This window comes from Apteryx mantelli, chromosome 13 (genome assembly GCF_036417845.1).
Source record: "Apteryx mantelli isolate bAptMan1 chromosome 13, bAptMan1.hap1, whole genome shotgun sequence".
NCBI classification, from domain to species: Eukaryota; Metazoa; Chordata; class Aves; order Apterygiformes; family Apterygidae; genus Apteryx; species Apteryx mantelli.
Genome location: NC_089990.1, coordinates 815,495 through 838,176, shown reverse-complemented (window position 1 = coordinate 838,176; position 22,682 = coordinate 815,495). Strand labels below are relative to the sequence as shown.

At 46.6% G+C, this 22,682-nt stretch overlaps 1 protein-coding gene across 2 annotated transcripts in view; it reads left to right on the top strand.

Moving 5' to 3' along the window:
- OPHN1 (oligophrenin 1) overlaps positions 1–22,682 on the top strand; it is an 89,722-nt gene that overhangs the window by 31,202 nt on the left and 35,838 nt on the right. For both annotated transcript variants that reach the window (XR_010885594.1, XM_067304481.1), the window contains exons 2-6: positions 3,957–4,052; positions 10,137–10,198; positions 13,228–13,299; positions 21,316–21,417; positions 22,485–22,595. Coding sequence is in view for 1 of the 2 variants with exons in the window: in XM_067304481.1 (XP_067160582.1) it covers positions 3,957–4,052; positions 10,137–10,198; positions 13,228–13,299; positions 21,316–21,417; positions 22,485–22,595 (443 nt within the window). In the remaining variant the exon portion in view is untranslated. The remainder of the gene's footprint in view (positions 1–3,956; positions 4,053–10,136; positions 10,199–13,227; positions 13,300–21,315; positions 21,418–22,484; positions 22,596–22,682) is intronic.

Genomic DNA, 22,682 nt, shown 5'->3' with positions numbered 1-22,682 from the left:
CCTGCCCCGCTTTGCCATGAGTGAGTACGTGTGAATTTTTGATTCGGAGAGCAAGACCACCGCTCCGGCCAGCCCGCGTGAAGAACAGCAAAGGTGCTGTCAGGGGGCAGAGGGGCCCCGTGTCCAGCCGTCCCTGTGCTGCCTGCACCACGGCTAGGAGAGAGCAGGCTCGCTTTACCGCTTCTTCTTCGGGAGGACTCATTTCCAACTGATTTTATTCAATTCAATGTCATCACATTTTTCTCTCATCTTAACGGCAGCAGTGTTTCAGAAAATCCTGTGTTTGCAGCCATGGTGATAAATTCTTTTGTCACTGACATTGCAACAGAAAAGAGCAAATAAAAATATACCCAAATCACTTATCTTCTTCATGAAAGGCTCTGGGTTTCTTGGAAAAAGTGAAGGAGAAACTATTGGAAAGTCAGCTATCTAGAAGAGAGAGCCTTGGATAGTCTTGGCTCTGCCCTCAGTGACGGTGGAAATCCGGGCAGTGTCCGCAGCCCGCTGCGGAGCGGCGCTGGCCGGGTGCCGGGGGATCCTGCTCGTCCCCAGCCGGCAGAAAGCCGGTGTGGCCTCGCGAGCAACGAGGGCTGGATGGGGCAGGACGCGTGAAGCCGCTGGAGAGGAAAGCCCTGGAGCAATCACATGGAAGGAAACGGGCCAAGAACTCCTCAAAATCTCTCATCCTTCGCACCAGTCGTGTGAAGTCGCACAGTAAATTTCCTCCCACTGGCAAATGCAGCCTGCTGCCTTTGATGCATCAGTGTCGCCCTCCTCGTTTCACAGGTGGGTGAACAGAAGATAAGGGGATTGCACAGTCCGCCTACACGATAAACGGAGCCTGTGCCAGCTCCGAAGTCCCACGCTCTCACACCAGTGAGGTTAGAGTTTAGTCTCCTGCTGTTGCACTCCAGAATTTTTAGATGATCGGGGCCCTAGCTCACGGGATCACTGCTCCCATTTGCTGGGAGAGATAACGCGCAGCGTGCAACACGCAGAACAGAGGCAGGGAAAGTGGAGGTATTTTGCAACAAGCATATTCTAAAGGTTTCTGAGATATGCTTTACTCTTAAGAAAAACATTTCCTTTGCATCTAACTCTTCTTGGTGACTGTAGACTAAACAGAAGCAACGCGAGCTAGCACCACGGTGAAGGCTAAATCACCAGATAACCAGCTGGCTCGCAGGATGGCACAGGGGAAGGAGCTCGGTGGGAGGTAACCAGCCCCTAATCGAAGTCCCTGCACGGCTGCCCGGTTTCCTGCCCCAGCTCCTTCCTGCTGGGGGGGGAAGCGGTCCTGTCTTCGGCTTGCCTAAGGGTCTGGGGGAGACGGGAAAGCAAATAATTTGTTTTGATTTGGATCCCTGACAAGGACAAGAGGGATGTGATTGTGTCAGCTGTGCTGCTCAGGCCAGGACAGCGGAGGAGCCAGGCTCTCCTTTAATTACTGCATCCTCCTCATTTTCTGCAAATTCCATGTACGGTTAAAGCCAAGGGAAGCGAATGTCCCTGGCAAAGCTGCCGTAGGTGGAACCGAGGGTGTCTGCTGAGCTCTGTTTTCTTCCCCCTCATCGGTTAGGGTGACCATTGACTTGTGAAGCTGCAGGCAGCGTTTTCTTCTGATCATAGACGTGGGAAATTTCTTAATCTTTTGCTTTCTGATGAAGCATAAAGAGAAGCGGGTTGGATGAACATACTCAGTGTGTTCCCTGCTGTCTCCTGTTCAGAGTGAAACACGTGTCGGGGGAAGACGGCAGGGCAAAGAATGTGCACTTCTTCACTGAAGGGTTTCGGAGCGGGAGGTTTGTCTTTTTACTGCCCCCGGATCCTCCATCCCAAAGGAGAGATGCTTTGGAGACCGCAGTTCTTTGAGCAAAGAAAAATGTTTAAAAATTAATCATCTTGTTCTCTTTTTCAGGCTAGAAATGCATCTATTGGCCTGCATTTGTGCAGACGTAATTCTTCACTGTTAGGTCACTTTTATGCAGACCTCTCATTTTTTGGCCATTATTTTCCCCCAGATTTTAACAACTGGTAGAACTGCAAAGTGATTTTGTATATATGTCTTACGTTTTTTAAAAAACAGATGTGCACACTGGTGCTGTCCTAGAGCAATCTTTCCTCTGGTTTTGCAAAGTAGGGGAGCAGGATCTAGCTGCGTGTTATGATCTGGTCCTTCACATCGTGCACATCTGCAGCTTCCAACGTTTCAGAGAGCTTAAACTCCAGTGCACCTCCACAAGGGATCCAGTCTGGGACTCTGACTATAGTTGCAGCCCAAAATTAGGGAAAATGGCAAAGTAAATCGAAGTCCAAAATTGCTCTTTAGCTTTGTTTTACTGTCTACATCCTATTCCCTGTAGGTCGGGAAGGTTCAGTCTTTCTGTCTCACATATTTGCTGTTGGAGAAAGATTATCATCCAAAATAAGGTTGTAACTTGGTATAGGAAGATGTGATTGATTTGGGGCTGTCACACGTGCTTTATATTTTATTTTTTAATCCCTCGGAACAGTACCAAGGCCTGTTACAGAGCCCTGTCTTTCCCAAACTTCTCCTGTCCCTTGCTTATTTTATGGCTTGATGGCATGAAAGACAAAACACAGAAGTAGTTGTGCTCCTGTGCAGATACATACACACACTTATGTGTGTTCCCACATTGCCGGACGGTGTCTTCAGCAGGACATTTGTATGTTTTGCTTCGTTTCTCATTCCCTGCTGCCATCCCGGTACCTGCTGTGTCTGCACAAAGCGCAGGGTTTTCTGCCCTCCTCCTCCTCCTCCTCCTCCCTCGCTCCCGCGGTCTGGTGCACACGGTAAGTCTGATCTGGGCGTTTCTCGTGCGTAGCACGGGGGGCCCAGGCGCGCTGCACCCCGCCGGGACCGCGGCGGGCGCCCGCGGGGACGGCAGGTCTCGGCCCCGGCAGCGCGGTGAGGCTTCGATGTCTGTGCTTTGCTCTTTGCCGGTGGGAGAAGGATTTGATCTCTCTTGAAACCAAGTGTTACCTGTAGCTTTCACAGCTGCAACTGAGCAGGTTAATCTGCTGTTTGGTTCTGTTCTGTGTTTTTACTGCCCCGTCTCTGTTTAAAGTCCTCTGCCAATGTAATCAGACAAATTTACAACAAAGGAGCCACTGACAGAGATATAAAGCAGCCACACAGGATGCAAAGAGACAAAGGATTCTCTTGGCTAGAAAATTCTCTGGAAAGTCCAAAAATAATTTGGGCTGAACTACCAACCACCATCAGGAACATCAGGAAGCTTCTTTGCTTCAAGACTAAAAGTTTCTTCACCAGTGGGACAGAAACAGGTCCAAGGACCATCTGCAAATGCTCTGAAGAGCGCAGCTTGAGCCTTCAGGCTTATTACATTCAGCTGTTTCACTGTCTTTTCTTAAGGCCTGTTTGCTTGTCTGTGATGCCCTTGAAGAGGGACAGTTGCTCTGAATCTTGATTTTTGTTGTGTTGTCTGATTCTACAGATTTTTCTCCTATATAATCAAAAAAATACTGAGAACACGAGTAAGCCCGTCTGACAATCTCCGTGCTGAAACGAGACACGCTAATGCGTGAGCGATATTCAGTATATTTACTTCTCCAAAAACGTCCCCAAAGTGGTGCTGAATCCTGCATGAGAAGCTGGAGGTCTTCTCGCAGGGGAAGGGCGTCTCTCCCTGCGCTCAGCAGGACGTTAGGCGATTTGATCAGTTCCTTGTGGTGCATCCATCAATGCTGCAGAGGCAAGTTCAACAACACGGAGGAAAAAACCCTCTCTGTGTCCTCTGTTGGTTATTAACATTGCACCATTTTCTGAAGTGCTTGAAATTAGTGATGACTCTGGATTTCTTTTTAACCACGTCAGTATAATTTTTTTCCATTCAAGCTATATTTCCTAAAAGTTGCTGCTTCTTTGTAACAGTTGCAAAAATACACAGCCTTTTTGCTCTGTCCTTTTCCAGGTTATTCATCGGCAGTACAGAAATTCTCCCAGACTTTGCAGTCCTTTCAGTTTGACTTTATTGGTGACACACTAACAGATGATGAGATTAATATTGGTAAGTGTTCTTCTTTTTGATGTAAACTTTCAATTACTGAGAAAACTTCTCCTTCCTAGGAATTTGCCTGCTTTGATGTTTCTTAAACAGAATCAGGAGCCAGGTTTCTCACGTGCCAGTCAATATGCATCGTGTGTTGCATGCAGTAAAAAATGCTATTTTGTAGCGTGTTTTACAAAGCTGAAGCTTTCCTGGGTAGAATGGATCATACCCAGTTCAGCGGTTAATTTTGCCGAGCTTTTGCGCGGCTCCGACCCTCCTCCGTGCTGCCGGGCTCGGGAAGGACGGACGTGCAGCGTGTCAGCAGTAAGCTCCTCGGTTGCGCTGTCCCCTGGGCGACCTCCTCAGCTAATCGCAGCGCGTCTCTGCCGCAGGTAGAGTGGGAGTAAGAATGAGTCAGAGCGCTTGGCCACGTGTCCCGAACCAGATGGACAGCGCTCCCAAAGCTAAATTTGCTGCACTCAAAACGTATTATATGTAAAAACAAAGCAGCCCCCACACTATCCTGAAAAAGATACCAGGCTGCAAACTGCCGGGAAAAGCAAATTGCTGGATGTATCATTATATGGAAAATAACTCTAAATCTCCACCTTCGTACGTGGGGAAGTCTGTGGCACATGGATCTTTCCTGCTCCCCACGCATGTTCCAGGGTTAGAAATCCATGTATTTTACTTCCCTGCCAGTCCGATAGATTCTGTATGGGTTAAACATCTGCCAACTGCATCCAGGGAGTGAAAACTGATGGACAAAACATCCTAAACCCAGCATTTTTAAAATTAATCCTCCTTTTGGATTAACTATTGCTGTTAAACTGTCAGCTTGAAGGGTGAGAACTGTCCCTGTAGTGACACTGATGGAAGAAGGCTTTGGAAAACAGGCAGGAATTCCTCACTCTGCTGGGCAAAAAGCAGGCTCCAGCGAGCAGGACAGCAGCTGCCCAGCAGCCTGCATCAGTCATGCAGGAAAGCGGGATAACCTCTTTGGCTTTGGAAATGGTGTGACCAAGCCTGGTTTTAGGAAGTACTGGGAGGCTTCTGCTCTGGGCTGAGGGTGATTGTGCCGGTGGGACGTTAGCCGTATTGCTCCTGCAGAATGGAAGTAGAAAAAAAAGTGTTTTCAGTCTTTTGTTCAGCAGTGGCCAGAAGTGTAGCATTGCTGATGTCAGTTTTGTTAGCCGTCCTTGAAAGGGGAAGGAAGAAAAACTTGTTCTTTTGGTTATTTTATTTAAAGCAATTTAAAGCAGCTTGTGGCTTCCTCTTCAAAAACTGATTTCCTTTATGGAAAGCTTCTAGGTGAAACCTACTGGAAATGAGTCAGTCTCCAATTCTAATGGAAATAGAGGTATTGAATTTCCAAACTCATCTGAATAATGGTGGGGAAAAACATAGCATTATAAATTAGCCCTACTGGGAATGGAAGGATTTGAAGCAAATAGCCACCCAAAGAAATGAGCATCTCTTTTCTGTGAGCTGAGAAGGACAAAGCTCCACTTAACGGTCCCGTGCGAACTGCAGCCTGTTTGTCCGCACCGCTGCAGTGGTTGCAGAGGAGAGAAAAAGGAGGCCCTCGGCCGGCCGGGAGGCTCGTGCCACCGCTGCCTCCACTCCCGCGGGTGCCTGTCGCGCGGCCAGAGAGCCTCCGTCGCCCGAGAGGCTGGCGGGCGCCTTCCCCAGCGCTCCCCCACCGCGGAAATGCACTTAGTTTGCAGGGGAGGACGGCTAAAAATGACAGGTTTGATACGAGGGGGTCGCGGGTGGAAGGTGGAGCAAGGAGAGGTTACAGCAAATGTAAAGCACTGGTGAAACAAGTGTGTCCACGCTTCTGTTTTTGTTTGGGCATATTTGTTTTGCTTTTTCGAGAAGAGATCCCTGCTCACCCAGTATGAAAAGGTCTGAATTGTGTTCCTCCTCCTCCATCAAATCCTGTAGTATCTCCTGGGCCCTGAGCTGCTCTGGAAGCCTCTTTTATTCCTAAAATAGGAGCAGGGCATTGACATCTCCGTAGCAGCTTTCATCTCTTACAAGACTTCTAAAAAATCAAGACGCGTGAAATCTGTGTGTGAGCGTAGGAGCTGATCTGATGCACAGGGTATGGGAATGAAGTATAAACATCTACAGAGCACTTCTCACCATGCTTCAGGGAACGTGTTTGATCTGTAAATATAGCTAAGAGCACGCCTTCTTCTTTTGGCGTAGGCAGACAGCAAACTGACCCTCCTGCACACAAAGTAGTGACTCTGAATGCCTCAAGTGTGAGTCAGGAAGCCAACGCTGCCTTGATGTTGTCTCTCGCAAGCAGCGCTTTCCCATGGGGACGTTTGAATGTTTGAGACACATCCGCGTTGCATAATAATATATACAGTGTAGGCAAATGATCCACTGCCGTGGGGCTCCCGAGCAGACTGCCGTGGGAGGAGTGGAATACGCAGCGGCTACCTCCCGCCTGCGACAGCTTTCCGTCTCGGAGCGCGTCGCTGCGTACGGAACAAAAACGGCCTCTCCCCCGGACGCACGTCTGCGTCGGCTGGCGGTCGTGATCTCTTCTTGCATCGCTCATGCAAGGTCCGAATGAGCAGTTCCTTTGGAGGTGAACTGAAAAGGGAAATCAAGTAGCATGTTTGTCTCTCCCGGGCGCTGGAACGCGATAATCTGTGCTTTGAGTCCGCCAGCGCTGCGGGCGCGCTTGGCCCGTGCCAGCACCTCGCTCGCAGGCAGGCGCGGGTGGGGGCAGGCAGGTGGCTGCCTCCAGGGAGCAGCTTGCCCGCGGCCTCCGTTTCGCCAGGCGGGAGCCCGCTGCTGTGGACCCAGGCCGTCCTGTGCTGGTCGGCCCCAGGGCTCCCGGACGCTTCTGGTTTTGCAGCACAGATAGAGCCCACGCAGGCTGTTTGCAGTGGGAGGATATATTCGGTGAATAACTCCATTACTGCAGCCAGGAAATGCGTGCCTGAATCCTTTCTGCAGAGCAAGAAAAAACAATCTAGTGAGAATTCGAGGCACTAACGTTTTTTCCCGCAGCTTTAGGGATGTGTTCTTTATCTCTCAGTAATGACTCCCTTCCTGGCTCAGGCTCCTTGCGCTTCACTTCCCAGTGTCTGTGTGTGTACTTCGGATTTCATGCTGTCAGGGGTAAACATGGTGAAAGTTAACATATCAGCCCTTTGGAGAATATAATAAACAGCCAGGACGCTGCGTGTTCAGGGCTCTAAAGCCCTCACCCTGGGAAGAGAACTCGAAAACTACTGACTCATCAAGAAGGTTATATTTTGGTGATGGCAGCCGAGCGACTGCATCACGAGGTTGTGGTTTTTCCCTTTGTGTCTGCCTCGGCAGCTGCAGAGCGGATCCTGTAACCCGGAAAGCTCTCCCTCCCTTGCTGTGCAGCAGCTGCTGCAGCTGGCTTTTAGCAGGAGGACAGGTAGTTCTCCCAAGGTACCGCGTGAGGATGTGTTCGCCCGTGCGTGGGGGGTTAGCTTGCAGCTAGGGCAAAAAAAGCCTTCAGTCTGCCATACCTGTGCCATAAGCTATTGCTGTATCCGCCTCTGTAGGCACGATTTCTTCCCTTCTGTATTATCCCTGCCAAGCCACGTTAATCAGAGCTCTGGTGCGAGCCAGGCTCTTCTGAACATTCTTTAGTTAATTCTCAAATATTCTTTAAATTGCTCAGGAACGGATCAAGTGCTGCTGCATACTTTGCTGTAAGTGTGGAGCCTGAACCTGAACTGCAAACAGAAGAGGGAGTAGGGATTCCCGTGGATCTTACACAGAAAGCCCTCCGTATTTTATATACGGAAGTGTAAGGCTGAGAGACCCTTAGGATCGAGGCTACACTGCTGCTCTGAACAGGATCAGCTATGAAATAAGCAGGTTGCTCGTTCCCAGGAACTGGAATGTGTTAATTTATATTGTTAAGCTGTGAGAACGTTTCCCAGCAAACTTCCGGCTGGTGCCAAGTACGTCTCGCAGATAGTTCCCAGCACCCTTAGGCAGTTAGATTATGCCTGGCAGGTGTTTTGTACACAGCCACATTATGTGCGTAGACAGATGTTTGTCCAGCCTGTTTTTCAGATATGGAGAACTGTGATTTCTGCACTTCTCTTAAATATTGTGTTTCAGTGCTGTTAGTGCTCTTACGATGAGGAAGGTTTTCTCCTGATAGCAAACCTAAATCTCCTTTGCTGCAAATTCAGCCTGCTTTTCTGTGTTCTGTCCTTTGACGGGCAGAGAGAGCAGCTGATCATTCCCTTTAGGTAATAATCCTTTTTTTGTATGGGAAGATTATCAACTGCTCCGATTTAGTCTTTTTTTTTTTTTCAGGCTAAACAAACCTTACTGTTTCAGTTTGTTTAAGGAAAGGTTTCATAAATTTGTTGCTGTCTTCTGGACTCCAAGAACAATGTAGACAGATAAGATTTTTGTATTTTATTTTTTAACCTTATCGGAGTGCTTTCAACTTCTATGACCTTTTCTATGGCTGCTGCTTTTCCTTCCTATTTACAGCATTTCACACTTCTCATTACTGAATGTAGTGCTTTTCATTCCAAGCTATTTTCTCATTTAACATTTTGTCTAGGCCTTAAAAAACACTCGTGACTCTCAGCTTGCCGTCTGCTGCAGATTTTGGAAGTCTCCCTTGCAATCATTCGAGTTGCTGGTGGCAGCAGTGAGTAGAAGCAGGCAGCCCGCGAGCTCTGTGTGCCGGCTGCTCCGGCGTCCCCCCTCCGCACAGCTCCAGGACGCTGGGCATTTCCAGTGACCGCTAAGGTTGTGTCTAAACAAAGGATTTTTTCAAATCTTTCTGTAGGTTTTTTTTTTTTTTTTAGCACTGTAATAATAATAATTCAGACCGAGACTCCAAGCTGAAAGGCAAATGTGAACCACCAGGATTTTGAAACATTTTCCAATATCACTGCATTTATGCTGATTGCCAGAATAATCTGCCCCAGAGGCTTGGCTGCTGCCTGCGCTGCGCTGCCGAGCCTCCTCTCGCGCTCCCCTGCCTGCCTCCCTGCTCCGGCCCTGGCAGAGGCCGTCTGGGAAGGACGAGGCGCCCCACAGCCTGGACCTCTCCGCAGCTCCCTGCCAAATCCCAGGAAGCTCCAGTTGACCGAGGCGGGGGCAGGAGATGAGGGTGACGGCTGCTTCTCGCACCCCAAACACTGCCTGCCCCTCTCTTTCTCTCCCCCAGGCCCTTTTTCCTTGCTTTGCTGCCGTTTTGATAACTCCCACGCCAGGCCCAAGGCATTTCGGACTGCCTTCTCCACTCACTCTGGAAGGAGGAAGCCAGCGCAACCCATCCCAGAGGTTTTTCCAGCTCTGCTGGGAGGGAGCTGTTACCCCTCATCATTTCTGTTGAGTCACCTACATGACTTTTTGGAAGGAAGGAATAAACGCTGCTGTCACCTCTGAACACCGACATCGAAATGGCCAGGCCTGCCCTTATAATTCATAACAGCGACTAATTAACGTCATCTTCCCTTCTCAGCGCTTTTACCTTAGCTCCCTTATTGCTCCGGGTATGTAGGCTGAATTTCCCTTCTCTTAAGTGAGTAAATCCCGCTGATAGCCAGCCTTTAATGGTGACTTTGCTGTAGAGATTTAAAAGATCAGACTCGTGCTGCTTTTCCAGTGGCTAGTGAAATCAGTGCTTTCTAACGCAGTTTCTGCCATAAGGTGCCACTTGCTCTCCTTTCTGGCAAGTCTTTAAAACAGCATTTCCGTGGTTAGCAATCTGACAGGGATAGTTCAGCATGCTGATCTTGTGTTGGGGTGAGCAGAGGCCCTGCAAAGTGCGACTCAGTTGCTGTGAGGTTTTATAGTTTATTAAACTCCTTTCATGAGAGTATCAATCTTTCAGCATTCTGCCTAAGCCAAAAATACAGATTTTGAATATGGTTTTGTTTTGTACAGGGGATGAAAACAAGGAAAAGCCTGCTGAAGACAGGCTGTGGAAATATCTAGCCCAGTTGCAGCAGAACCAAATGGCTCTCGAATAGCCGTGCTTGGAAGCTGTTCTTAGTGCATCAGCCAGGTTCAGTGCTGAACTGTTACGTTCCTCACTAATTTAACTTTTTCTTCTCTTTATAGCTGAATCCTTTAAGGAATTTGCAGAGTTGCTCCACGAGGTAGAACTTGAGAGATCAATGATGGTAAGATGATCTTAACTGTGCTCTGGTCATGAATGCCTAGTTATAAAGTTTAAATGCTAAATCATAGACAAAATGTACCGAGTAACTTCATAACATGATTTTCGTCATCTGGAAGCTGGGAGCCCTGCAGACATTGTGCTTTATATCATATCTGATCTGCCGGGTGATCACAGCATGCCTTGAACAGCCCCGGCGAAGGTGCTGGAAGGGGAAGGATTGTCCCGTGCGCATGTCCAAGGCCTCTCCCACGTGCCAGGCAGTCATTTCACTAGTAGGGTCCCAGTAATGGTGGGGCTCCCTTGAGGTGCCCCCCCAATCTGCAGTGGGTTCCCTCAGCGGCCGGTTTGATCTGCAGAGTCAGGTGTGCGTTAGCTGGTAACAAACTGCTTTTATAGGGAAACAAAATGTTGAAAAATCTCAAGTAACGTGTTTTTATCTTCATTTTTTTTCTGTGCAAGTGAGCAGTTGTTCCTCTGCATTCCTGCCCTTCCTGGCATGCAGTTCCTGCAGAGCGATTCACTCCCTTCTGTCTCCCATTACATTGTGCCCTCTTTGTCTCCAAAACTCCTCGATACATAGTGAATGTTGGCTTCCCGTTTCACTCTTAATTCCAGGAAAAACATGAAGGTTAGACTCGGTAGAGAGCTTTTACAGCATGCCAGGAATTTGCTGCTTGTCTCTGCTTTCTTCTGCCTTAGTACAGCATTGAAAGAGCCCCTGCTAGGCTGTTTGGCTGAGCCAGAGCAGTAGGGACAGCTATACCTGGCAGGAGCCAGCGTTGTGCTCTCTGCGGGTCCGCACACACAAACCGGGCAGCGAGAGGGAATCAGTAAGAGGCTGAAGGAAAGCAGTAAGATGTTTCTGTATTAATTACATTCCAGGAACAATAGCACCTTTCATGATGGCTAAATGGTGGAAGGGATCTGGAGAACTGCTAAGACTCTTCATTTCAGGGATCATGGGTGCTTAGGGATGCTGTCTGACTTTTCTTAGTCTTTTCTTCTGCCCTCCATTTGCAAGACCAATGTCTTTACAGTAAATCTTCCATTAAAATAAACAAGCCATGCATAAGTTCTAAGCTGTTTTTTTCTGTCAGACAGTTTCATGCTCTTATCATGTTCATCAGCTTTGAATTACCTGCTATTCTGAAAGGACTGTGACAATGTAGTGTGCATCTGCATTACACAATGCGTCTCCCCTTCTCTTCCTCTTTTCGAAAGCATCGAGAGAACCCTGTCGTAATGGAAATTGGGACGGGGAGAGACAGCAAGGTCAAGTCCCAGGCCAGGGCTGAGCTGGAGCCAGCGAGGGAAACAGAGGGGAAGGATTTCCTGTGGGGTCTCGGAGAAGGAGCACAGAGCATGTCTGAGGAAAATGTCCTTCAGGCATTGTAGGCATTGGAAAGGCAAGGACAGGCTTTCCTTTTTCGTTAGCTGTTATGCGCAGCAGCCTTGGTTCACAGCAGTTTTGCTGCACCGATAGCCTGCTATCATTCCTCTTCTGACTTATCTCAGTAAAAGGAAAGTCTTTCATTTATTTTAGAGCCATCAAGCCCACTGCTTTCTGTCATCAGAAATGCCAGATTCTGAGACTGAGGTTATGGAAAGTCATGCCAAAGAGACCAGCCTCCAGCCTTCCTCCAGCCCTTCCTTTACATGCATGAGCTTGGGATGGTCGTGTTGCTTCATCTCTGAGAAACGGCTCGTGCATATTGGGGCCTTGCTGAGTTGAGGTCCTAGGCATGAACTCTTTTAGGTTGTTTAGCTTTGAAAAGCAGCTCATTTCAGGACTATTGCAGTTGCTTTCTAGGAGTGCACTCGCTAAACATGAGTGTCTGCTGTCCTCACTTGGAAATGCTAGGAACTGATCCTGTTCCTGACTCTGGGATCTTATTTGCCTGTTACGGCTTTGCGTTAAAGAAAGGATGGGGGCTGTTGTGGAAAGCAGGACTAGTGCAGCAGCTAGCCGAGTGGCAGTGCAGGGAGCAGAGCAGAGCTGTCCCGAGCAGAGGAGCTGGCAGCAGAGGCAGAAGGGAAACAGCTGCTGAAATGCATCTTTCTGCTACTCTGTTCCTTCCTGTTAGATCAGGCAGGATAATTCTTTGTAGCCTGGCACCCGACTGAGGTAAAAAGTAAGTAGCAGTCTCCAGAGCATTTTAAAAATATCTGTCCTGCTGCGTGCTTCTCAGAGAGATAAACAAAGCGCCTTGCCTCCTTGGGGACCCTTCTAGTTGGTACTACGCAGCGGCCTGCATACTCTGAATATCCTGTTCCTGTTAGCCCTCCCCGTGTCAGTTATGGTAACCGTCCTCCTGAAACAGGGTGAACGGTAGATGCATTCGCTGCAGGCGACAGCTAAGGGAATTTCTCAGCCAGCCCCGAGGCCCGGCCGTAGCGCCGCGGTGCCGAGGAGCGTAGCGCGCCAGCAGCGTCACCTGTCCTTGCAAGAGGGCTGCCTCCAGAGCGCTAACGGCAGCGCAAGCGCCGCAGCTCGGATCCCGGCCCTGTGCAACGAGAGCGCTTCTTGTAAGCCTTTGAGGGGCGGCCACCAGCTTTATCGTAGTGCTTCGGTGGGCAAGGTCCAGCGGAGGCAGAGCCTTCCTTGGCGGCGTGCATGCTGCGTGACGTGACGCAGGCAGGAGCCGCGGGTGGGACTGCTGGTCGCGTAGGTTAGTACCAGGGATTTCAGGGAAGAAGCACAGCAGTTTAGGCGGAGAGATTTGCCTCACCTTGCAATTGTACAAATGAAGATGGTGGGTTGGGGGAAGTCCCCTAGTGACTCTGGCCATTCTGTTACTTACAAGATGTCCTCAAAGCCTCGTGTGATGGCGGTTCATGTTTTCCCTGTATTACAAGTGGGAAAAAGAGAATACAGAAAGTTAAGTGATTTAATCTGTTGACAAAGCGTAAATTTGCAGCTAAAATGACATTGCAATTTAAGATTCTTGGCTTTTAGTCCTAGTCAGCCTCTATTTGGGAGAAAATGATTGTGTGTCCTGTAGTTAAACTGATTCCTTCTCTGTGCTGCAGGTGCAAAACGCTAGTGATTTGCTGATCAAACCTTTGGAAAATTTTCGGAAGGAGCAAATAGGGTTCACCAAGGTAAACATCTTTCTAAATTTTTTTTATTCTATTACTGTGTATGGATTTTCTCCTGTGTTTTTTTTGTTTTTAAAAAGTACACAAGTGTTGTACTGCATTTAGACTTCATGATTTCAAAACCTTCCCCGTCCAATGCTAACCTTCAGCTGCTACAGTGAAAGAGTCTGTGCTGTGACTTTTAGTCTGATTTTTCAATCATGAGGCACTCCAAAACCTTTTCCTTAATTCTTTGGGTTCTGTTCTGGTATAATTCCAGCTTTGTCTCTTTCCTGAAAAAGTAATGCTTGTTTCTGCAAGTGATCAAGAAATACTCCTTGCTTCTTTCTCTCTTTTCTCCCTTGTTCATTCAACGTTTTACATATCTAACTTGAGAATAAAATAGTTTTCCCTGACAAACGTATGTGGGAGGGAGAAAGAATTGTAGAGGTCAGTAATCAGGACTTGATTATAGTCATAGGGCTTGTGTTATGAAATATCTAAATAAAGTCTCTAGTAGGCCTTTCAGATGGACCAAACTTCTAAAGCAACAAGCTATAAAAAGCAAGTCCTGCACATGCTGAGCAGAAAAGATTATTTTTTCCCTTGTCTGCTATCAAAAAGTCAAGGTTCCGCATTACTCAGTGGCAGCTTGAAATGGGCCTGGCTCTGAACCAGCTCAGAAATGGAGATGTTTTGGAGAACACTTAGAGCTTGGATTCAGCCCAGCCCATCTGGAGTCTTTGACATTTAATAAATACTGGATTGAAGAAATGATATTTGATCACCATCTCTCCCTTCAAAATTCCCCTATACAACTGTGATGCAAAATGTATCTCTGAAAAACCATAGCTCTGCGAATGTCATGACGGCAGTGGTCCACTGTAAATGGTTTTGCATTTGCAAAGCCCTGACTGGGTGTCTCCTGAACCTGGCACAGGATGAAAGCAGCCTCACCTGCGAGCCAGCTGTTTTGCAGGCATCTGTGCTGCAAGCACAGTACACATGCCCGGGGCAGAAACAAACCTCCTTCCTGATTGATCTGTCTGTATTAACAATAGAACCTGCAAATATTTAGGTGAGAGTCATGGGGACAAGGTCAAGCTTTTTTTTCCCCATTCTGTGTTTTTAGAACACTTAAGAGGACAACAGTCTGCAATTGTTAAGATGACAACATGCAAATGTTCTTCGGGCTGTTTCCTTCTTGAACTAGCCCTTAAAGTCTGTAAGGGTTAATTTTTCTGCAAACTAGATCTCTCTCCTCAGAAAGCCATGCCCACCTCCCGTCTTTGGGTGGGATAACAAGCCACCTGCGTTAGAGCCTGCCGATGCCCCAGCTTCTAGACATGTTTCTTAGCGCAGTTGGTATCTGTAGCCCTGAGCAGCCTGAAAGCTCTGAGCACTGACTTGATTGCAAAGACATGGATTCACTTGGAAACATACAATCCTTCCTCAGTACCTGTTGACAGGATAAGGTGCTTCTGGAGAAGGTTATCATTCAATGAACTTGCAGTCTGCTTCTCAGAAGCAGTTAAAATAGAGGTAGTGGAGAATAGGATTTGACTGTAGGCTTCTTGGAGATCTTAGATCTTTTTTTTTTCCCCTTATGAGGTACGTGAATTGCAAAGGTGTTGGGGAGCACTTCAGTGAGCAGAGGGTTCCAATATGAATTAACAAAAGCACTCACACCTAGGAGGATACAGAAGAGTGTTTTGCACTCCACCAATTTACAGATGCACACACTGAAATGTGATAGGAGATAACTGATAAAAAGAGATAGGAGATTGCACAGTGAATGTAACACTTTCTCTCCAATGCTGTTCTGAAACCTTGAATGGATGTGAATGTTTCCAGGTGAGTTTGAGCCAGTTCCAAACCCTTGCCCTTGCTTCTGATGCTTTCCTGACTAAAGCCTGTATTTACACCACTGGCCCAAATCCTACAAGCTGGGCTGAGTTCTCTGAGTATTGACTCAGTGACAAAGACATTCATTCATTTGCCAACTTACAGAATTCCTCCAGGTCATTTGCACCCATGATAGCAGAAGGCATGAAATACAAATGAGGACTTATCACAACAACGCACAGTTAGCAAGGGGTCTGACTGACTCCATTTCTGCCTTGCCTCCATTGATTTGCATGACCTGAGTAAAGTTCTTCCTGATTTACACCAGTGTGAGAGGGGCCGGGGCCAGGCTGTCATGCAGACCAGAGACACGACATAGAGAATTTGTACTCTCTGATTTCTTTCCCATATTTTGCCAGAGTCGCCTTCTGCAAGATGTTTTCTGTTCTTTTTGCAAGTTGCTGAAGCCAGCTAGGAAGAGCATTTCAATTGGGTCTTTGTGATGACTCTGGCTGGAAAGAGGCCGGATAGTCTGAGTAAGACATCTGAGTCTGCATTGACCCGTTTTCCTGGGCGATGAATGGAGTCTCTTCTGTGACGTGGTGCATGCCAACACAGAGAGCCTCTGCAGGACATCGCTGGTATCCGCCAGAGGCTTCCTTCTTCAGCTACTGTCTTCTGCTAGCAGCATGTCCTTTGGATTTTTGCTGTTTTCTATGACTTGTCCAAATCTCTACAATATGTTTGGAGTCTGGATAGGCTCCTGGCAGGCAAAATGTGTTTTGTTTTGTTTTGTCTTTTCCTTCAGAAGAAAAATAGCCACTTGAGCTAATCTCCTCACTTACTGGGTCATTCTGCCTCTTCTAGGATGGGAATTTCATCGGATCCTAATTAGAAATTAAGAGAAAGTTTTATGCAAGTCAGTTTGCCCCCTCACCCCTCAGGCCTTGACTGCTTTGTCTCTCAGCTCAAACTGGGAACTGAGCCACTCTCCAAGGGGCAACGGCCTCTGTTCCAGCTCTCACCAGTGGTAGGTGATATGCAAGGGAAGGCCGAGCACATTGTAGACTTTCAGCTGCAGTTATCCAAAGTTGCTGTTGGATTGACAGCTAGACAAGGCAGCTTATGCTATTTCTAGGACTCCTGTTCCTTTCTGATTAAACTGGCATCTGCTGAAGCTTAGAGAGCGAAGCTTTCGAAGAACACCCTCCTTTGTTAGCGTGTATAAATGTACGCTGGCTGTGCTGCTCTGTTTGCATTCGGTTACACTCCCCTTGGTTTCTCTTCGTGAATGAGTAAATGAGAGTTGGGTGGCTTCTTGGACTTGAACACTGGCAGATCTTAATGGGAAGGTAACGCTGTCCTTAGCTGAATATTCATGAGGAACTAATTTGTGCTTGTGTTTGCAGATTGTGCTTCGGTCTGTTTTTTTGGTTTTGGGGTTTTTTTTCATCTTGCTCTGTTCTGCAGCCAACAAACTCTTAGAAACCTTGGCTCCAAAATCATGAGGGATTTGTAGTTCATCCTTCTGCTTTTCAGTTATTTGTTAATGAGACAGAGTGCAAAATGACTGGCAGACCCCCTTCTTAGTTGCCAAAAATTCAGTTTTATGCTGCATTCCTTTTCACATGGCACCAATTATTTTGTATAAGCGAGCTGTGCTCTGTATATATGATGTTTGTATCAGTAGTTGTTCCTGATCCTCCCAAGCCACTGAGAAGAGCTCATCCTCTTCCCTTCCCTGCACCAATGGAGCATCCCCAGACTGCGCGCTGGGTGCTCTGCCAGAGAAGAAAGCTGTTTCTGAAGGATTTCCTGTCTCCAGCCTCTGAGTTTCTGGTAAAGAAGTTCTTCCATTGCTTTCTCAAGCTTTTTCTTTTTTTCAATCTATATTTTTAATTGTAGAGCTAATGCTCTACCACAAAAAGGGCAAGCCATGCTCTCCGGGAGAGGGCTGCCCACCTGTGAGCTGGCGGCTGAACACCAGGGGGTCAGTAGCTCATGGTGTCCTCCACGGCCACGGGCGTCATGGTTTTGCAGCATCTACAACGGTGTCGTTGCTGTCCAGACCCACGTCTGCTTCTCCTGAGGATGAGATGTGCTTAGCTCACTGCGAGTCAAACGGGAGGGAGCCGCGTTATTCCAGACTGCTTTGGCTGTCGTCTCTCTCTTACATGTAAGCACAGGCTCTACAGATGTTTCACCGTGGGCATTTGCAGTGAGTTGGCAGGTTGGGCAGCTGCCTCATGTTCCCTCAGTTTTCACTTTCCACCCAGCTTTCCGGGGAAAAAAGCATTCCAGTATGAGAATAAATAGCACAGAGCTGAGGAGATCCATCTCTGTCCTGGGCTCGTGTGGCGAACATCCCTCGTGACAGCTTCATGGCGTGCGACGACTGAGTCCCCCCAGCTTCCTTCTAGCGGGATGAGGGGCTCCCCGCTTGCTTTCTGCGTGTGACACTTGCCCGTGTAGAAAGGCAGGACTTCCTGAAGCTGCGCCATGAGCGCGGGGAGTTCTTGAGGCCCGAGCTCTTCCTGACCCCTTAGCTACTAGTCTGTATTTTCTTAAGGAATGGGGTTGGGGCCTTCTCATGTCGTGTTGAAAGAAGCCAACTTTGCGTGTCATTTCCTTGGGGATAGTTGGGCTTTTGTTTGTTTGTTTTTGGAGCTAGCTTTTCCTCACCAGAGGATTTCAGGACTTGCTGACATGCTGTAAGCATCCTCTTTTATGTGTGACAAACAGGCAACAAGAAAGACGTAACCTGCAAACCCATAATGCTGCTTCAGTCATAGCTGGCTCCCCGTGCAGCTTTGTTTTAATACACTTCTGTGGCACGTAGTACAAAAAGCCTTGTGGTTTTGTGACTCCTTGTTGTAAAAATGAAACTATGATTAGGTTCCTGGCTTTGTTACGTACGGCATCTAATGGCACAGAGAGGCAATCCAAAGTGTGACTTTATAGAAACGATAATTGCTCCTTTGTAAACACTTTTTGCTTCTCTGGATGTGGATTTGCTCATCACCGGTATAGTCACAAGGGTTTTGTTTTGTTTTGACAGTTCTTCCTGGCATCAGTGCTTCAGCTTCTTAAATTAGGTTTCACTCTCAGAGGACTCTCTTCTCTTCTGGATTTGATGACTGGGTCTCTTTATTCTGAGGCATGAATTTGCTAACATGGAGTTACAGCAGCCCTGATACTGCAAAGGATGACACCAGAGAATATACTTATATATATACACTTATATACTTATTCGTGTTCAGGGAACTTATCATTACAGCGTTTCTGCAGCGAGGTAATTGTAATTACCAGGGTAAATAGGTTTGCTGGTCTAAGCCTGCCCTACTCTCAACAGTTAAATACAAGCAGCTGAACAGAAGGGTTATTAGAGTGCCTCTGCAAGCGTTACTGCTTTTTTCTAAAGTAATTGTTCTCTGACAATAGCAATGGGCAAGGATTACAGAAACAGCTTTTTTCTGGGGTCAGAAATGTTTTTCACAAGGAGGCAGCCAGTAGTAACACTAGTCCACCCTTCGTCTAAGGTTATTCTAAGGAACCAGTGCCCAGCGACATGAGCCAGAGTGCTGGGGATCAGTTGCTCCTCCAGAAGAGGCTGAAATAGCTATTGCCAGGTGGAGATCTGATCTAGCTGTTAAATTTGAGTTCCTCTGCCCTTTTCTGACGATGCTGTCCAAGATGAATAACACAGAGAGCTGTGTGTGTTGGCCATCCCAAAATGTGCAAACTTCATATACCACAAGTGTCTCCCTGTGTGTGCCTGCTGGAAAATAACCTTTCTTCTTCCAGAGGAAATACAGCAGCAGCCACTATGAATATGCTTTCTGGGAGTACTGAAAAGCTATTGATATTTGAAGAATAGAGCATCTTTCTTAAAACCTTCATCCTTAGCTATCAAACTGTCCTTAGTGGCCTCTGTTTCTTTATGCCCCAGAATTGATCTCTGAAGCTGCTGGGACCAGCTGGCTATCCTCTGCACCCTTCATTGCCTACTCCTGTCTCTCAGAGCTAAGAAGAAAAATGAAGGTTAGCGAGCACAAACTTTGCTGAGCTAAACTGCAAGTTTTGAGAGCCCCCCCATGTCTTGCTGTATAGAACATCCTGTTAGACAGACTAAATAATCCATGGAAGTGGAACAGGGAAATGAAACTTTACAGAAAGAGAACTAACTGAAGAAACAGAAAAGACCTTATTTAAGAAACACAAGTTCAAACTTTACAGTCACTATTGAATTCATTATCAAATTAACCAGTATCTAATAGTCTACTTATTCCATCTGGTCTGTTGTTTTTAGTGTTTCTGGTGTGTGTTTGCTTATTTGGAAATTTCTGTGATGTTTAGTGGTGTTGGCAGCTCCATACAATATAGGTTTTAGGTTCCCTGTTACATTTGTTGTTAAGTTTGTTTTGGTAATGTGCATAAATGTGAAGGCTTATACGATCAGTAGGAACAGAGCTGCCTTTCCACCCCTTGCTGTCAGGAGGTGGATACCCTCAGCCTTCTTCACTGAACGTTGAGAACAAGGATTTCTTATCCACAGGCTTCTCCAGCTGCACCTCTGCCTTTTCATGAAGACGTTCAGCTATTGGTGTTTCCTCGCTTCACCCTGTAGCTTGTTGCTGTGTGGCAGGTTCACAGTTGCAGTCACGTTGCAAGGGCAAACAGGGAAGAGTGGCTTCTACATTTTTCATGCACTGATCATGGCAGCAGCAAAATCCTTGCATTGAACGACTAACCTATCATTTGATATGAATAGTGCACTCTTAGAGGCCTCAGGTCAATGTGAAATGTTCTTCTGTGAAAACAAGCAATAGGCCAGTGTTTTCTTGCGAAGGAGTGGGAGCGAGAGAACAGGGTTGCAGGGCTTTTAGGAGATATTTCTTAGAAGATGTCATTAATTCCACGATATCTTGGGACTTCTTAGCTTTGTGTTCCACTTGCCTGAGCCTTCAAAAGCTAGCCACTGGGGATTTTGGCATCCTTTACATAGCCTGTAATATGTATGCACTCATCCTCAGCTGCTTGGAGCTGGTATTGAGGCTGCTCTCTGGCTGGAATTTTCCTTACTCTGTTAATAGAACTGACTCTCAGCAATCACTGATGGCTCTGTTACCTTCTATCATTAGTATTTGCCTACTTGGCTTCTACAGATTGTAGTTTCTTGATTGCCATAGTCCTCTGTGGTTTCACAACCATTGTAAGGATAAGCAAAATGGGAAAGTTCTGAGCTCAGCTTCTCCCTGGGTTTTCTCTTCATGTTTCATTCTCAAATGTATCTTTTTGCTCTCATTCTAGGCATTTGCCCTTTTAGATTTGCCAAGACAAACAAATATTTTTATTAGAGTGGTTCCTTCAGTCAGAGTCAGTCTTTCTTAACAAATCAGTCTGTATATCATGCTTGTGTGCCTGTCGTGGGCATGTTTGAGGTGCAGAATAGATCAGTGTGAACCAGACCATCTACAGGGGATCTCCAAGATCTGAAGACTTCGCCATTGTCTGTTGTCTAACAAATACTCTTATGTCTGATGAAGCATTCCCCTGGGCCATATTCGGACTGAGCACTACACAGTGTAATTTATACATATTTTGCCTGCAAAGTTTGTGATCTCTGTTTTCACCACTGCTAATAAAGAGATGATGAGTTCCTTCCCATGTATCACCATTATAGTCTTTTGCTTTCATTCCATTTCAGAAACAAATGATAAAAGCTTCAAAACAGAAAAATTGCCAAACTCCTAATAAATCTTTTCTTATCCTACACATGTCTTTAGCATTAAATTACTTACCCAGTTATTTTTGAACTATGTGAACAGCACATTAGCAAATGGTGAATGTTTTATTCCTGCTTTAGTATATGTCAAGTTTACTTGACACTGAAGAGGTTGAGAGGTAGAACAACACCTCTTCTGTGGGGCTTATGCCACAGTGGTCATAGGAGGAAATATTTAGAGTTCCCGTGCCATGAAGTGTTGCTAGAACTTGCTCTCTAAGAGTAACTGAATCCCAGTGTAAGAAACTGACTGGTGAAAGCAGAGCAAATGAAAAATGGTCTTCTGTTTTGATGGCTCCACCATAATTTTTCCATGAGAATGCTGAATTACAGAAGATCTTGGCATTGCTACGTTGTTCTTATCTTGAAGAAGCCAATAATTGGTTCTGTTTCAACTGGTTCATCTACAGGAAAGGAAGAAAAAGTTTGAGAAGGATGGTGAGAAGTTTTATTCCATGTTGGATCGCCATTTGCATTTGTCTTCTAAAAAGAAGGAATCCCAACTACAAGAGGTGTGTATGGAATTTTCTTCAGAGTGGGATCCAGAAGCAATAATACTGGCTGCTCTAGTTTTTTAAAAACAGCAGGGATAGTCATCCCTTTCAGTAACCAGTTGAAAGTGGTAAGCAATTACCTCTACCTAAAGCCTGTTCACGTGGCTGAGGCCAGGGATACAGAGGTGGTAGTTCACACTACAGCGCTGAGCAGCAGTGTGGACTTAATATATTGTCTTCCTCTCCCCCAGCACCTATTCTCATCCTTATAATAAAGAAGGACAGTGACCAGTTTTACTGGCATACCTTGGGGTTGGCCATGCTGAGAACTGACTTGGGGAACTGATCTGTCTGAAAAATAACTGGTTGTTGTTATTTAGCCAGCACAGTTTCCTACCTAGCTCCCAGAGCTTGCAGGGGTGGTTGTGGCAGCAGGCCCAAGGTAGCCGTGCACGGCAGGGAGGGGAGGAATGGTGCCCTTTGAGCTGATACTGCCACTGAACATTTTGCAACTGCAAAGGAGAGCCCCAGCCGTTCAAGCCCACATCAGAGAGGAGTTGGATCAAAGCAGATCCGTCAAATCAGTTGTCAGATCAATTTAGAAGCATCTTTGCAAGGCAAAATTTGTGTAACTTGTGGTAACCCAGCATGCCACCTTGTTCTACTTAGTCCTGTAGATCTGGAAGTGCTGCTGTCAGGTCACAGCAGGGTCAAGCGAGAGGATCGTGACACTGGCCTTGTGCAGGGCTGTTGGGAGAAGGTAGAGAGGAGCTTAAGTTTTTGGTTGATACCTTTTAATTAAAAAAAAAAAAAAGCAAATAAGTTTAAGAAAAGCCTTGTCCTTGCAGAGTGGCATGAAGTTCTGAATTTGTAAATGAAAGAGAGCCAGAAAAGGATAGATCTGAGAAAAATGGTCAATATTTCTTTTTGTTCTGTGTGGAGAGTTCAAAACCTGTGTTGGACAGATTTGGCAGGCTTTTTCTGAAGTGAGGACGGAAATATTTTGGGGCTGACAGAGAGATACTACTCAAATATTGTCAAGCTAGATGTGATTTTTTTATTTCACCTCTCCCTTTTTTTTCCAGGCCGACCTGCAGGTTGACAAAGAGAGACACAATTTCTTTGAGTCCTCCCTTGAGTATGTGTACCAGATCCAGGAAGTACAAGAAAGCAAGAAATTCAGTATTGTTGAACCGGTAGGAGCTCCTTTTCTTTCAGTTCTTATTGTTTCATACTCGGATATATCGACTGCTGACAGTAGCAGGAAGGGGTGAGTTGCCAGG